This window comes from Xenopus tropicalis, chromosome 8 (assembly GCF_000004195.4).
Source record: "Xenopus tropicalis strain Nigerian chromosome 8, UCB_Xtro_10.0, whole genome shotgun sequence".
In the NCBI taxonomy this organism is placed as follows: domain Eukaryota; kingdom Metazoa; phylum Chordata; class Amphibia; order Anura; family Pipidae; genus Xenopus; species Xenopus tropicalis.
In genome coordinates this window covers 43364878-43383028 of record NC_030684.2, presented here as the reverse complement: position 1 = coordinate 43383028, position 18151 = coordinate 43364878, and the positions used below count along the sequence as shown (strand labels likewise).

General features: G+C 40.4%; 1 protein-coding gene across 1 annotated transcript in view; it reads left to right on the top strand.

Moving 5' to 3' along the window:
* The first annotated feature begins 1568 nt into the window (after nucleotides 1-1568).
* Nucleotides 1569-18151, top strand: part of efnb1 (ephrin-B1) — a 60236-nt gene continuing 43653 nt past the window's right edge. The window contains exon 1 of the mRNA XM_002934895.5: nucleotides 1569-2057. Coding sequence (XP_002934941.1) covers nucleotides 1951-2057 — 107 coding nt within the window. The 5' untranslated portion in view covers nucleotides 1569-1950. The remainder of the gene's footprint in view (nucleotides 2058-18151) is intronic.

Below are 18151 nucleotides of genomic sequence, written 5' to 3'. Positions count from 1 at the left end.
GGACACACAGAAGATTAAGGAATATTCCACATTTTTTGGGTGGAATAAAGGAGATCAATGTACAGGGGGAACCTTCTGTCTGTTTGCAATAAAAATACTTTCACTGCAAGGAAACCACACAAACACAATCCCTAGCAAGTCCCGGCACCTGGATGTGAGCTTATAAATCAGAGGCATAAAACAGTCACCCGGGCATCTTTTAATCCCTCTAATGTGACCTCAAAATCAAGGAAGCCTTTAATACGCCTATAAACGTGTCATTATTTACCAGGGAGATTCAGACCTCACCTAGCGGGAATTGCGTTGCTGCAGATTCTAAGGCATACATATGGGAAATCCACCCCCCCCAACAAAACTCCAAAAATATATAGGGTGCACGACCTGTTTTATTGGGGTCACCAAGCTGCAAAAAGACATTAGTATCTGTTGTATAAAGAAGCTGATTACTGCTACCCACTGTTATCTAGTGGAATTCTGGCAAGTTTATAGAGTGGTCGGCTTATTGTTATGGCATCCCATGACTTTCTCTGGCCCACCCATTGGGTATCATATATGGAAAGCCATGCTCTGATTTTCTAGTCACAGTGACCTGGCCAAGGAGTATGGGAACAGGAGGGAGGCCAGGGGAGTTATTACTGCCACATTCACAGGATGTAGAAGTGCAGCCACTATAATTATTGCCATTAACTGCTGTAAGGATTCAGGTTTCCTGGGAAAGGTGAGGAGATACCTGAGAGGGATCCCTGGCTGCCTGATTAGGGTGTGGAATGACAAGGAGCTCAACCAACAAGTTTACACAGGGTTGAAAGGCTCTTCCTCTGTGCAGGGGCCTGGGAGAGAAGGGGCCAGGCAAGAACACGGCTACTGAGGAAATGGCAATAAAGCTAATGGCATGAGTAATATACTGTTAGTATTGTAATGCATGGGACTCCCGGGCAAGTCCGGACTGAGGTTCCTAACAGGCCCTTGCGGTGCATTTCAAGTCCCCAAACAGTGACCCTCTATGGCAGCCTACAGTAGCCCCCCTGGCATTGGCCAGTCACATGTGCCCACACGGTAAAGGAAGAGGAATACGCTAATGTGGCATGTTATTTCATTTTCCCAAACTGCTGCCCTTCAGGTGCTCAGCCATTGTCCGTGCCCAGGGCAGGACATGAGCATCTCCTTGGCTTGTCAGCGATTACGTTAGATGCACTGGGGCAGGCTGCGCTGAATTCCGTCGATGTACGCACTACCTATAGAGATTAGTAATACTAATAAAGAATAGGCAGCAATCCCTCAGAGCCCATAGACTATCGCCGTCCCTAATGATACTATCTCACCCTAGAGAAAAGCGTACGCAACAAGACGCTGAGTGCGCCACAACCTCAAGCCCGGAACATTAGAGTTTCTCACAAGCAAACTGGCACTTCGCTACCTACAACTCCTCAGCGGGCGCTTTTAGGGGGAGGTTCTTCCCGCTCCAATCACGCCCTGATACAACCTAATAAGGCGTGGCCTCGCTGCTAGCCCCCAACTACTGCGCTCTGATTGGCCCATAATATAGAAATGGAGGGAACGCCTAATAGGGGCGGGAGTTGGAGAGAGTTGCTGGAGCTCTGTGCCTCAGTCTGAGCCGGGAGGCTGGAAAGGAAAGGACTTGCTGCACTTGGCTCCTGTCATTCTGGGATCGCTGGGACGCGCTGGGCTCGCTAGGACCTTACAGTGTGTGTCTGTGTGAGTTGGGACTCGGTAAAGCGCCGGAGCCGTGTGACAGGGAATAACATTAAGGAAAAGTCCCGGGCACGGAATGGAGCCGTGAGGAGCTCCCGGGAGTAAGGCGGATAGTACAAAGCTCGTTTCGGAGCCAGGGGATGGGAAGTGCGGATACCTAAGGGAGTTCTCTCCGGGCCCGGATCGGATTTTACAGCTGAGGGGAAGTTTCGGATCCACGTTGAGCCACCTGTGCGGATGGAGGGGCTCCGGCAGCTTCTCGGGCTTCTGCTCGTTCTCTACCGGCTCTGCTCGGCGCTGGGAAAGAACTTGGAGCCGGTGACATGGCACTCCCAGAACCCGCGGTAAGGGGCGCCTCTAACCTGCCCTGGGTCTCCAGGGCTCTGCGATCAACTCACTTAGGTTGGCTGAGGATGCTGGGAGTTGTATTTCCACATGAGTTTTCTCTTTATGCCCCCTCCCTGGTGGAGGGCCCTTCAGCTGTCTGTACGCTGCAGCACCCCTAACACCCAAAGGCTTGCCAGGGGATGCTGGGAGTTGTAGTAAAGCAACAACAGGAGTCTGGTTGGTCATATCTGCTGTAAATTCCCTGTAAGCCTTGTTCACACTACAGCTATTATTCAGAATATTGTGCCTGTCTGATTCCAGTGGCATGGAAATCGCATCCGACTGATCCTCCTGCCATGCACCCTGTGCCTAGGGCTGATCTTGGATTTTGTTTGAGATGTATGGAAAGTCTGGCTGGTTAGTCGCAGCTGCCTGCAGCTTTATTGCGATTTCCGTGCAACTCAGAAGGACAGTGCAACTGCCCCAATGTTCCCTTAGCGCTCACAAGTTCTCTGTGTTCTTCAACTCTTGTCACCTGCATAGGGGGAACCAGCAGCGTAACTGGGACTTACTGGGCCCCAAAGCAAAAAAAATCAATTTTTAGGGTCTCTTTAAACTTTGGATAGAAGGCATTGTTCACTGCTTATTGGTGTTTCACTGTGGCCCCTTGTTCCCCCCACTGGTGGCTGGGACTGATTCCTTTCTAGTTAAGCCCCACTGTGAACTGACCAGTGAAACAGTCATAGAAGTAAATGGGATCTAGCGAGTCAATCTGTAGTGGGGATAAGGCCTTGTGGAAATACAGCTTCCATCGTTCTCAAGGGGCTATGGCTGAATCTGTCTAACCTTCACTATAAGGGGCTGCTGGGAGTTGCAGCGAAACAGCCTCTTAGGGGGACGGCTGGCTGCACAGTCTGCTCTCTTCAGCCTGTGTGTATAGGCCCTTCTTATTACTAGTTATTATCTTCCATTACATCTCTTATCTTGCCCGTTCCTCCTTGAGAAACCATACAATGCCCCTTGCTTTTGCAAACCCTTCTATACCCTTGGCAGTCCATTACCAAGCCCAGTGTGCGCTTTCAGAACTCTCATGTATCTCAGAGGATGCAGATGCTGGCACTTTCGCAGAAAGAACAAGTAATACAACCTTTCATCCTTTATAGGCTGCATGCTAGAGCTCACCATCTTTCTAGGGCATTATCCTTTTGGGCTTATTTTGTTATTTTAAAAATAACAAGTCACATTTCCATACCTGTTTTTTTATGTACTGTGGATATAGGTATATATTAATATGTAGGAAGATCTATATCTGGTGTTTAGCACTTTCTTATGTAGTGGTTGTAAGGTTAGATTAGTATTAGAATGGCATTGGTTGTACCCTGAAACTCATCTTGGTCTTTAATACCCCGCTCAGTGGCTGGAGAAAAGACCCTGGCTACATAATGGTGAAGTTGTGTCCTTGTATATCTTTATGGTGTGATGGCAACCTATTGTACAGTGTTGCTCTGTAAGAACCTCTGCCAGCACACACACACATATATATATATATATATAATAAATATAGAATGCTTGAACAAATAGTTGTAAAACCTTGTTGCCTCCAAAATAATGTCTGGCTTGATTTCAATGAAATAAGCTTGTAGATGGGTGTGGGATCTCCTTTGTGTCCTTGTGCAAGGGAGCTTACACTCTGGGGAATCTGTGAGAAGGCTGCTGCAAATGTGATATTTACATGGAAAGTGGGCCTGTGCTGGCCCCATAATGTGTCCCGCTTAAGGTGACCTCTAAACATTAGTAGGAATATTTGCTATGTTTGCGCTACAGGGTCCTCAGATATGTGTTATCAAACAGACATTAAATTGTTAGATAGTTAAAGGCAAGGCTCACAGTTTTCTGTTGGTTTTAACGTTTTTGTTTTATTATATTTATAAGTCCTCGATTTTATTTTTGAAAAAGTAAAATAGGTTTGGAAATCATGGTAAAAATACTAAAGACAATTTGTAGGGAAAAGTGTGATTACTCTATTAGTTGTTGTTTTCTCCAACTCTTGCTAATTAGCTGCCATGTCTGGGAGTTGGGTAGGACTTGGTCGGCATGTACAAACTCTCCCCAGGCATAATCCATAAGGCCGCTGTGTCGTTTGTCTGCTGTGCTACTTGTCGAACAAGTTGCATTGGGAGCTGCATGAAAATGAGCCTGGGGCAATCCTATAAAAGTACTGTTTACCATGGATTGGGGGCACAATAATGTTCCTTGGAGTGTGGAGCATAACGAGAGCTCTGGATTTAATTGGGCCTCTTGTAGTAGCCCTGCTGAGGCCATTTGTAATGGGGAAATGCATTATGTCAGTGGAGTTGTGATGGCTTTGCCTTGGTGATAAGATCTATCCCACCCCCGTCCTTTTCTTTCTTTATGGAAGGCTTTTTTTTTTTTTTTAAGGAAACCTCTCAATCCTGTGTACTTAAACAAAGTGTCATTTCGTCGTCTTCTTCACTTAACTGTCAGACTGGAAGAAACCCAGAAAAGCCGGAAAGGCTAAAATCAGTCAAGTAGAAACTTGGGTTGTTATCTTCTTTAGTTCTGTGTGATGGTCATGCAAAGTAACAGTTAAGTCTTGGCTAGTGGGTGAAGTAGTGGCCTTAGATCTATTTTTGATGTGGTCCCATGACTTACTTGAAATAATATTGCCTTCAATAATGCCAGACAATTTATATAAAATTAGATTTGGTGCCAGTTTTTACAGCATTTTAGGTATATGTGTAAAGACTTGTTATTTGGAGGTGTTCTCTTCTGCTACTGCTTTTCTGCTGGAGGGCCAACATTTAGCTACTTTGAACAATTAAGGGTGTGGGCCCATTTCATTAAAATACTATATTTACTATGTGGGGTGATGCTTTTAATTGTCTCTACAACATTTTTTAAAATTGGTTTTGTTATTCATCTGTAACATTCGATTGTTTGCACCTTTGCTTTATATGCGATAGGAGATAAAAGCCAAGGAATCCATGGTTCTTTTCTGTCTCTGAGCCATACGCTCAAGTGTTTTAGGCTTGGGAGTAAATGCATCTTTCTTTTGCTCTGTCTTCGTTCCATTGACCTTCGCTCACTGGCAGCGGTCTCCACGTCAGACTGAAGTGCTAGATGTTCTGCCTTCGAGAGAGAGAATCGCCCCGGGCTTGCTGCTAAAAATGCATGCTTCTGATATCTCGTTTCTTTGTTGCCTATTGTGCAGCCATATTTTTTTTTATCTTGTGTTGCTCACAAGCAGCATTAGACAGTACAGTAAAGATACTTATAATGTGTATCTTCACTTTGGAGTATAGAAGGCAAAACCATTACTGGTAAGTTGGTTTCACCTACCTCCTAATAATTGCAGGAGAGTGAAATTCTGAAAGGAGGAATGAGTTTGGGGTTTTACTATTGATCCCATTTAAAAGTCAAAGTGCAGAGTACACACTAATGTAACATTAGACAACTGAAGCCTTTACCTTGAAGGGGCCTTTATAATTGGTGTGACTGGAAATGAACCACTTCGCTGCCAGAGGGAGCTGTGCTTGGTTGGGAGAGTGCAGCGTTATTCCCTTTGATAGTAAACTGCGTTGGTGGTTAATGGCTCAAGTGATACTGTTCTTTCTTATTCTTTCTACTGTGCCATTGATGTATAACCTCTCCTTTTGAACTGGCTTCACGGCTTTGTGGGCGCCATGGCCCAGGCACTTGTTTCTTCTCATTTAAAATAACACTGTAAATGTCGGAGACGTTTGCTATCGCTTGACCATGGAATATTTTCTCCACATGTAGAAACAAAGGCCGGGTAATTTGCTTTCATGTTGGTTTAAGTTCATATTTGCACTGGGCTCTGCTTAATAAGTGCTAACTTGTAGCCCTAGTGATGCTCCTTGGTGGCTCACATAAGTTGTTTGGGCTTGGGCTCTAATACACAGTCTGTGAGATGATAAAATGGCATTTAAGTTACTTGAGGGTTGTACCATTCCTGAAGCTTTATTACATGGAGATAGCTGGATACACCATCCTTAGTTTTGTGGCTTTTTGCAGTATTTTTGAGTATTTAGTATTTCATGACATCATTGGGAAAATATACCTTTTATAAGTACAGCAGGGAGGTCACACTCTTACATTTATTATATTCTTTTTGGCCCTCTTATAAATAATACAGCCTGCCAATATCACAACTCCTTTTATTTTATCTCCTGACAACCCTCAGAGCAATATCTATAAAGAAAAAAGCTACCCTCATGTGAATGTAAAGGAAGCAGATGCTGTTGAATAAAGTAGAGTAGTTCTGTGCCACCAGCTTCCCTTGGTTCCACCAGAAAATGACCTAATATATTATAAAGCATCCGTTCTCTCCCACTGAGGATAAATCCGGCCTCCGGCAAACATCTAAACAAAAGATCACCCTTCTAGTCTGTCATTTCAGCTTTAATATCTTAAAGTCTTTGGGCCCTGTTTGAACAATGGCTCAGTAATATCATTAGTTAGTGCTTATAGGGGTATGTTTCATTAAACCTAATTAAACTGAAGGACTCTGACAGCAGAGGCATCTGTGATTGTTACTTTATTGCCCTGTTAGTTGCTCAAATACTGTACTTACGCAGTAAGTATTTGTACTCCCACAAATATAACCTTTACTCTGAGATCATTACTTGCAGTGAAAGTTTAGCATATGTTTTAGAGCAAGTCCCAAAAAAGCCTATTCCAACAGGCAACCTTAACTGATTTTTTTTTTTTTTTTTCCATTTTAATGGATCTCAGCTTTCCTTTCCCAAAATGGCCACTACTTCGATAATATCCAGGCACAAGCTGCGGCTTTAATTGTCCACTGGTTAGACTTGGTTTCCCAACCACTGAAAGAAATGTCTCTTTCCACAGTGAAAAAAAGAAGAAATCTATAAATAAATAAATACATTACATTTGCTGTAAATGAATTTTTGTTTTGTTTGGCTACCACCATCAGATTTCCCCCACCTCCTATTAAGAATTGTGCATTCAGACTTGTCTGCAAACACTTTGGGGCTTGGTGGGTTCTGAACTTTAGAACAAGTATTTTCTGAGCGTCCCACCGTATCACTTCTTTCTTGTCTGTTATCTTTTAAACGCTCATTGGGCGATATCTCCTTACGTATTTAATTAGCGAAGATTTATTTTCAAGCTGCGCCGTTATGATCGCCAGGTTTATAAAAGCTTAAGTAGAAAGTGCCTGCTTACGACAGACATTAAAGTTTAAATACGGTTTATGAATATGCTACTTGGCTTTTTATTGGGCTTTTTTTTATATTCCTGGGTCCTAGGCACCTGTTTTTAATCAGCTAAATATTTCGCCAACATTAGTTTCCTTGGGTCTTTACATGAGAAGTCTGGATGTTAATTAAACTCTATTTGGGACAGACTTTAGGATTTTGTATAACTGTTCCATGCTGAACAAATAGTCATTTTAGTTGCTAATTTACAAGCCTTTTTCTTTCCCTCTGGCACTGAAAGGGTAAAACTATAAGCACTCGCACCCCTTGTAAATTCCTTGTTCTTCATACAATCGATCACAGATTTGTGGTATGTCCCAGTGTGCAGTGCCAGGCTTTCACTCAAATGCTGGATAAAATATATATATCAAACCCACTATAGCCAAAATGTTTCCTTTAGACATGGAGCTTTAACCCTTGACTGGCTGCGATGCTGCCCTGACTGATGAGCTAGCAGTTCATAACCGGTAAAACAAATGAGACTCCGTATGGAGTATGCACTCTGTGGGTTTAAGCAGTGACATTTCTGCTGCCGTGGCGGTTTTTGTTACAATTGCGGTAAATAAGACAATAGGCTTCTTGTAATTACCCTGTGCTGCGTTAGCAGTGTGTGGCAGAAGCATTGCGACGGGAGCGGATCGTTGCTCTAACAAGCGCTCATTTGCAGCCGTAACTATTCATTTCCCCCCCGCCCATATTTCACTCGGCAGCACCTGGATTTAATGGCTTCTGCTTTCATTTACTTTGCTCCGGTTTATTCTCTATACTCTGTTCTTTCAAATGCTTTTGTATTGCAACTAAATTATACAGCGCTCTAGGACTGACAGATTAATATTCTGCGTGTCATTCTTGCAGGTAGCAAGCGCTAGGGAGAAAAAAATTCCCACTTCTCTTGAGTCGAAATGCAATAAGGCAACCCAGGGGGATGACGTGCCCACCACCCCCCTGGCACGCTCTTCTGTAAGAGGATGTGACAGGCTCCACCATGCAGAGACTCCTTGCAAACACGCTTCACAGAGCGCTCTCAGGCTGAGGCCTGCAATATTGTGTGTAAAGCTTGTGACTGCTGCTGCTTTTCGTCCTGTGCCTTGGTCTCAACAGCCCAGCCATGTAACATCCTCTATTCAAAGCTTTCTTATGAATGAACTCACTTCTCCGGCCCTTTAATTTACATTTATGGGGATAATGCTTTAGTTCAGACCTTTTGACTGGGGACAGGAAGCTCAAGTCCACCAAGACTTTATTCCCTACACAAAATATAAATATTATACAACACTATTATTATTATTATTATTATTAGGTAGTTATATTTCCGCCAATATATTGTGCAACACAGTGCAGGTATAGGATCCCTTATCCGGAAACAAAATACCCAGAAAGCTCAGAATTAGAGCAAGGTCAACTCCCACAGAGTCCCTTTTCAATCAAATTATTCTAAGTTCTAAATATGATTTCCTTTCTCATTGTAAAGCAATACCTTGTACTTGATCCATGAATCAGTATTGGTGGCAAAACATTCCTTTTAGGTTTATTTAATGTTTAAATGATTTGTAGCAGAGTTAAGGCATACTGATCCAAATTACAGAGAGATCACTTATCTGGAAAACCCCATGTCTCAAGCATTCCAGATAATAGATCCTATACCTGTAAATATAAGGTATATATGTCACACAAACAGATTACATACTAGTTCTGACAAGTAAGGTCTGGCTATTTGTAAGGCTTTGATAAGTTACCACCAAAGTTGGCGGGGAGAGTAATGAAGTAGTCGTCAATGCCAGACTGGAAACGTTACTGAAATCCAGTTCTTTTAAAAGCATTTCAGTGACAACAACATTATTAATAGGTAGGAAATGGCAATTTGCGAAAATCTGATTACTATAAACCAATAAAGGGGATATTTGCCAGTTCATTGATTGTTTGTTAGACTGTTCTGCAGAAATTAATAGGAACAATGGCTTTCTGCTGATTATAGAAGTTTTATAGACTGTATTGAAATTAAATCTGAGAACTGTAATAAGCTTTGCCAGATTTTCCGACTTCATCTTTAATAATTTCTACGCCCTAAATATCCAGTTAGAGCCAGAAACTGGTTATATAATGCATATAGAGTTGCTGCAATAGGACTCATTGTATTTGCTAACTATAAGGGAGTGCTCCTGTGCTTGTAATCTGTAGCCACCCCTTGACTATTTTAAGAGTTTTTAGGCGTGTGGGCACAGGAGTTTAACTCCTCGACTTTTCTTAGGAAGTTTCTGCCACGCGTTATTGTAGATAATAATAAACTACAAGAATGGCACATTGATTAAATTCTTACTTAAAAATACAGGATCAAACAGTAGTTATCCCCGGGCTGGGATTCAAAATAGGCCCTGGCACTTCAAGTACACAGAGGCCCCACCAGTAAATAAATAGTGACTGTCTGTAGCATCTTGCAGCATTTGCCAGAATCCACATATTGCCAGTGCAGGCCTGGCCCTGTGTCCCATTCTCATAAGATGCTTCCCAGTAATGTTGAAGGGAATTGATCAGGGTCAGTTTTTTGGGGCAGCGGAACGGAGCCAATTTGCCTCTTGTTACATAGTTACATAGTTACATAGGGTTGAAAAAAGACCAGTGTCCATCAAGTTCAACCCATCCAAGTAAACCCAGCAAACCTAACCCACACCTACCAATCTATACACTCACATACATAAACTATAAATACAACCACTAGTACTAACTGTAGATATTAGTATCACAATAGCCTTGGATATTCTGATTGATCAAGAACTCATCCAGGCCCCTCTTAAAGGCATTAACAGAATCTGCCATTACCACATCACTAGGAAGGGCATTCCACAACCTCACTGCCCTCACCGTGAAAAACCACCTACTCTGCTTCAAATGGAAGCTCCTTTCCTCTAATCTAAAGGGGTGACCTCTGGTGCGTTGATTGTTTTTATGGGAAAAAAGAACATCCCCCAACTGCCTATAATCCCCTCTAATGTACTTGTACAGAGTAATCATGTTCCCTCTCAAGCGCCTCTTTTCCAGAGAAAACAACCCCAACCTCGACAGTCTCACCTCATAGTTTAAATCTTCCATCCCCTTTACCAGTCTAGTTACACGTCTCTGCACTTTCTCCAGCTCATTAATATCCTTCTTAAGGACTGGAGCCCAAAACTGCACTGCATACTCAAGGTGAGGCCTTACCAGGGACCTATAAAGGGGCAAAATTATGTTCTCATCCCTTGAGTCAATGCCCTTTTTTATACAAGACAGCACTTTATTTGCTGTAGTAGCCACAGAATGACACTGCCTGGAATTAGACAACTTGTGATCTACAAAAACCCCCAGATCCTTCTCCATTAAGGAAACCCCCAACACACTACCATTCAGTAGATAGTTTGCGTTTATATTATTTCTACCAAAGTGCATAACTTTGCACTTATCAACATTGAACCTCATTTTCCAGTTTGCTGCCCAGTTATCTAATTTTGTCAAATCGCTCTGCAAAGCGGCAGCATCCTGCATGGAACTTATAGTTTTGCACAATTTAGTGTCATCAGCAAAAATAGACACAGTACTGTCTATGCCCACCTCCAGGTCATTAATAAACAAGTTTATTTTCCTTTTCCTTAAAACTTGTGGCATATTGGGGTAGCACACTGTGTTTTTAGATGGTTAAAAACGTGTCGGGGGTGAAAAAGGCCCAAGAATAGGACCATGTACCATAGGCCTAAGTAGTGCAATTGCACTACTTAACTTTAAACAATGAAACAATCCTGTTTACGCTGAGGGGAAATTGACAATAAGTGCCATTAGCAGATAGCCGCTAACGACTACAAAACTCATATTAAGAAGTCTTCTGCACACACATTTACTGAGGAGTAAATAGTAAGTCTTCAGTTTGTATGCATCTTGTTGTAAAACTATTGCTATAAACCTTTTTTTTGTTGGTGGGGTTGGGGGGATAATTCTTCCCTGTTCTGTTTGCTTGCAGCCTGTAACTGCTCGGAGCTTTGTATAGCTGCATTTTGGTGTTTAAAACCACAAATTCATCAAAATTGTTTGATGGATTTGGCCACAGGAGGTCCGAGCTATAAAAAAAAAAATAACTGTAGTTAAATCATTTGTAAATTAGAATAGTTTTGTAGCAGTTGCACTGTCAGTGAGATTAAGAGCCAATCTTAATTAGTAGATTTCATTTGAATGTACATTGGGGATATTGATTGTGCTGGGCCCTCGGTTTCTTTTTGTATTAATCCAATATCTCTCTCTGGTTTTTCTTCGGGTTTCTCTCCTGCGCTGCTCAGTTTATCTGTTCGGGACTCATCTTTCACTCCATATTTTCCTGCCAGAAAGACTTGAGCACTTGGCGAGGGCTGTGAACTGCGTGAGGCACTTTCTATTCACGTAGCCCCACAGAAGCACACAGTGCAACTCTACAGAGGTGGCCCTTTCATAGCAGGGTCACAGTCCCGCCTAGCAGGCAAATTTTTAATACTGTTCCTATCCGCAGAAAGCATTTTCTAAAGGCGGAGGAGATGTTTCTTGTTTGAAAGTTTAAATGGGCCCATGTTAAGTGAACTCATTGCCCCAACTTTTACTGAACTGCAGCCTCCAGCATCCCACTAAGTAGTGTTGTAATTCACCAACAGCTGAGACCCACAAAGAGCTGGCTATTCTGTTTACAAGACCACTGGTTCTTAAATTTGAATACACAAATAGCAGAGGGTGTTTGTTATAGTTCAAGATTTGAGGCCTGTTATTAAGAAGCATAGATCTAGACCTTTGTGTTTCTGGGTACTAAAACTGCATATTTCTGAGAATTGAGTGAGTCTGGCTTGGAAACGGTCTTCGTTTGCTCAGTGGCTAAGGTCTGGCTAGTTTTGTAAATATGGTAAATATGCGTATTTGTTGTGTCTCGTCTGTGCATTTGCCAGTGTGTTAACCTTGTCGTAGTCTTGTTTACTATACTGCTTATGGCAAGTGCGTTCTGTTACACTGGCAAAGCATAGGTGAGATTCCCTTTTTCGCACTGCTTCAGACTTTTTCCAGGATGCTCTTTGTCTCAGCTTCCGGTGAAGCAGCAAGCAATTGTGTCCTAGACCTACGTTCTGGGCTTTGCTTTCAGTAGTGTGTGTGTGTGTCTGGCTTGGCCCAGACATTACGTTATTAACCTGGTTCTGTAAATCTAAGGATATTAACTTCTCCAGAAACAAGAGTGTACTCAAAGCAAGGTTAGCATGATGTTTACAGTGGTGCTTTGTAAATCAGCTTTCCTTTTTTTAAAAAAAAAATAAAATGGTTGCTAGGGTGCCAGTGACCACAGCAACCAGTGAGTGGTTTGACTGGGAAACTGGAGGGTAAATAAGAGAGGGGCTAAATAGAAAAAAGTGATATTTTTGTTGTTTGTTTTTATAAGTGTTGCTGACATGGGCAACTTCAGGTTATAGAGGGGCAGAAAAGTGCATACACCAAACTTCAGTTCTTACAACTTCCCTATGTATTGTTACAAGCTTACTAATGGGTTAAACAAACATAATTAAAGGCTATTATGTATAGTACGTTGGAACCAGCAACTGTGACAAACAGCAGTCTGGAAGAAGTGTACTTTGTGTAACATTAATGGTGTATCATTTAGTTTATAGCTTTCACCCTTTCGTGAATACTGCTGGCCGTGTTTAATACGTCTGCAAATAGGAATTGATAGTCAATTTAGGAACATGTACTTGCTGGCAAAATAAATCTTTGCCATTTCACATTCTAAACAAGTAAGTAATAAAGTGTGGTGGCATATTTAATATTATATATATATATATATATATATATATATATAATACACACAATATACATTTTATACATATGTGTGTTGGATTGTTGGTATTGTTCATTGGCATGCATCAATAATTTCCGTTCACTTTTGTGTGTGCCATTAATAATACAGTTTATTTAAACACCCATTCATGTAATAGTTAATAAATTGCGTGTGCTCAGAGAGCCTCTTGTTTGAGGCAGTCTCACCCTAGTTAACCTTTGGTGATAGCAACATTTAAACAGTAATTTATCTTTCAAAAAAAATAACATTCTTATCAGCGGCAGAGTGCATGTCCAAACACTCATGTGCCGGTCACTGTTATAGTATTACAGGCTGGAAAGCATGTTTTGAATGCTCCGTTGGACGCAATCTCTTATCTGGAATAATTTACCCATTAAAAATCAATGCGCCTGGGATCTCAGGCTGCCATATCTTATTTATTTATTTTTAACTGCATGGCTTCTATGGCAAGAATAGGTCTTGCTAAGACCCATGCTGTAGGCCAGCTCTCACTTTCTCGACGTTGTTGGACTGCAACTTCCACAATCCCACTTGGAAGTTGTTGTTTGCCAGCGTCTGGAGAATTGCCGGTTGCCCAGTAGAGCAATGTATACCCCTTACCATTTTGAGAACAAATATACATTTAAAAAAAAACACAAAAAACTGTAACCACAATTCATTTTAAAATAAAAAAAAATATATATATAAAAAAACAAGTTTAGCTGAATTTTGCCTCTTTTAATTGTATTTTTTTCCTCTGTCAACTTTGCATTTTCTATCTATTTTTGAAGCATTAAATGTATTCTTATTTTGGGTTGGAAATATATATATATAATATAATATATTTAGTGAGAGGATGTGTCTTACTGCAGTTTAGAAACTTGTACGGTAACATCATAACAGGGGAGTGGGCCACATGACTGCTTGTAGTATAGAATCGTGTACAATTATACAGGGATGGGACCCGTTATCCCGGAACCCATTATCCAAAAAACTTTGAATTATGGGGAAAAAACATCTCCCATAGACTTCCTTTTAATCAAATAATGAAAACATTTAAAAATGATTGCCTTTTTCTCTATATTAATAAAACAGTACCTTTTACTTGATCCCAACTGAAATATAATTCATTCTTATTGGTGACAAAGCAATCCTGTTATTTAATGTTTAAATGATTTTTTTAGTACACTTAAGGTATGGTGATCAAAATTATGGAAAGACCCCTTATCTGGAAAAACCCAGCATTCTGGATTGTAGCACTTGTATATGTTCACAAAGAGTTTATCTTTCCGTGCTTTAGGGGGGCTCTTGAGCCCAGTAATTTGTAGTTATGCCAATGTGCATATATAGTATTCCATTTAAATCGTAAGCTATCCAGTAGATATTCTTTTTCTTCTATTGTGCTTTGTGTAACCCTTGCGTAAATAATGTTATAGTGCTCAGCAGAGCTTGCAATCTGATTTACCCAGGAAATGACAATCGGTGCCAGACATTGTGCAGTCCTCAACCCTTGCTCACTCTACCTTAACTTTCAGAGAGTCGCTTACCAGCCCTAAATGCCATTTGGGAAATCCATTAGAAGAAGAGAGCTTCTGCCAAGGCAGAAAAACAATGAAACAAAGCAGTGACTTGTAAACGTGTTAATTAGTCTTGAGACTGTAAGGCAAGCTGCACCAAAGCAGATAATGAACTTTCCCAAAGAGCTGGGGCATAGCAAGAGTTAACTGGCAAAGTATTTTCCGGGTAAGAGAAGCACTATTGCCCAAAATAAAATCTATATGATTTTATAGAAATTATCTATATAAGAGCTTGTAATTCTTACTTTAAAGGGGCAGTTAAAAATGAGATTATCTTGTGCTTATCTGCTAATAAAGAGACTGGGAAATATCTTCGGGTGCATTTATCCATATATATCCATTCCTATCCTTTTGGTCAATGTAGGAAAGCAAATACATACATATATATTATATTTTATGGAAATTAATTAACAATAAGGATTTGTTCACGTTTTCTTAAAGAGGAATACATCCATTACAAAAATCAATCATACTTTTTTTTTTTTTTTTGACTCTCACTCCCCTTGAGCTGCTGGTGTGCTCTTCATCCAGTTATAAGAAAAGGTGTTATATGTTATATATTACAGTGTTGGATAGATCCATGACCGCATAAGTTTGAATTTTATTTTTTCCTGCACTAATTGAAGTGTTTACTTGCTCTTAGTCCGTATTGACTTCATTAAGCAATCTAAGCAATCTTCATGAGTGTATAACCCTTAACAAGCAATTGCACCACAAAAGAGCCTAAATGGCTTACTATTCACTCGAGATAACATCCGTCTGTTTTTTCCCTCCCACATTCATCAGTGATGTGCATTCTAGGGCAGGGAAGAAAGGCTTCAGAGGGCTTTTTATTCACTCCGTTTATCAAGTAAAGTCTGATCGGAATTCTTCAGAACAAAGGCAACTCATTATTTTAACTCACTCTGTCGTCTCTTTATAGAGATCCAGTATATACCATTAAACTTGGACCTTTAAGAAAACAATATCCAGTATCTGGCAAAAGTATTTCCACCCATAATCAATATTCTTTATTTCAAAGAACTGAAATACAAAACTAGAATTTTTTTGGTGAAAATTTAAAAATGTCACTTGACAACAATTTATTTCCGTGATTGGAAAAAAAAGTAAAGTTACTTTGTGCTATGTTTTTTGTTTAGAAATTATTTTATAGAAAGTTCAAATGATTACAGGAAATGCACTGAGATGCCACCCCTCCTTAAAATCCATTTTTATACAAGCTTAAGTAATGCTGTGTAATGATGTTTTACATAAGATTTAAACTTTTCATTAATTATTCATTTTATAAGTAGTTTGGATGTGTCCTTGTTTGCTTCTCTGTGTTTGTATATATTTATATAAGAATGCTCAGGACCTGGGGTTTGCCAGATAAAGGGTTTTTCCGTACCTCTAAACAGTGGTTAAACCCAATAGGATTGTTTATTCTCCGATAAGAATTAATTATATCGTAGTTAGGGTCAAGTAAAAGGTCCTGTCTTATTAGTAAAGAGCAAATCATTTTTTAAAATGTGAATTATTTGGTTTTTATGTGATGTATGGAAGGTGGCCTTTCTGTAATTTGGAACTTTCTGGGTAATGGGTCCCATACCTGTATATCTATACCCAATAGAATTGTTTTGGTTCCAATATGGATTAATAAAATCTTAGATGGGATCAGGTACAAGATACTGTTTTATTATTTTAACATTTTGAATTATTAGATTAAAATTGAGTCTATGGGAGATGACCTTTGTAATATATATATATATATATATATATATATATATATATATATATATTAGGGCTTATTTATAGATACATTTGGTTACATATATAATCATATGTAACCAAAAATCTGCAATCTGGGTGTCCATATTTAAAAAAAAAAAAAAAGGTGCAATAGCAATTCTCGCAGGATTTTATGCAAATAAATAAAACATAAAGTTTATTTCAACATTTCAAGTTTATTATCAACATTTCGGCCCTCCCCAGGGACCTTTCCCTAGGACCAGAAACAAACAAACAAATAGACCCTTTTGCTTATTCCATTAAATAGGTAACTGATGTGTTCTTCTTGCCTGAAACAGTCATGTAAACAGTAGGAGCCCAGAGTCTTTTTGAGAGGGGTCTGTGGTTTTTTATAATTGTGTTCTGTGGGGATATCTATCAGTGCAAGCCAGAAGTCCTGTTTATTTTGTCTTTTTTATGGAAAGAAGTAGACACAACTGCAAGAGTGTCGTTACCCCATGCAAGGAGAAAGTTTTCTTGCACTATTTTATTTTTTTTCTTTACTCTGAATTTGAAACATAGACTATAGTAAAAGCCATCCACATAATGTATGCTGTGATTTCAGTTCTGGACAATGTCCCTTAGAATTTGGCCTTCCTGACCAGGAAATGAGGGAAGTAGCTCCGTCCTGGTATGCACACGTTTATCTAAAATATCACAAGCTTGACTTGTGCCCTCTCTAAGTATAAATATGCTACATGGTGTTATTGTTTCCAGCCAGTGCTATTTTAAAGTCCGAAAGTGTGCCTTTATAGACAATATTGTGACAATTGTTGAAGCAGGAGGTATGTTTATGAGTCCAGGGACGTTTTAAACCATAAGGCTGATGTCACACATGGAGTTTTTATTGCTGGTAGGAAAAATGCAACAGTGCCTGCGACTGCTGGTGCCTAATTCTGACTACAGTTGCATCCACCTTTCATTGCACTCACAGGCTGGAATACAGGCCTAAAATTCACACTTGTTCATGGGTGTATGTGACATTTGCTTATAGCTGGCAATACATGGCGGATCGACGAGATGTCCGATATAACAAAAGCTTCAGATATCGGTCATCTCTCCGATCGGGCGGGACAAAAGATTTTGATCGGGTGCTGTTGAAGGCGGCCAATGGTCGCAGGAAAGATTATAATTGGTATGTGTATGGCCACCCTAAGGCCTAAATTGTTGAATCAGACGCACTAGGTGGACCTCTGCTCGCATGTGTATGTGGATTAACTAGATATGGTTGCTCATTGTTCATTATATTTTGCACACCAATGAAAGTAAATGGATTGTCTTCCTTTTAACATTGAGGAAAACAAGTGGATTTGCTTTTGTTGCGTTGGTTATAACCTGTTTGGTGGCTTTTGTGCTTGTTATCAAACCCTCAGTCTCGCTTCTCAGCAGTCATCCCGTGCCTCCTGATTTTCCACTCTGGCCTGGGAGTTCCCAGTGTCACAAGGGTGCCTTGTGTTAGTTAGATCCGAAGAACAACTTGAGATGGAATGCACGTCACCCTGAACTGTTGGGGCCCCATATACATCTCTATTCAGACCCCCAGTAACCGTATATTTGGAACTGTACAGACATCATTCTTGCTTTATGACCTCATTGCCATTAATACGTCTTCACATTTTGCAGGATTTCGACTTTGGTTAGGGGGAGGGGGGTGCTGGGGTTTAAACTCTCAACACTGATGGCGTGCAGTAATTTGTTGGTCA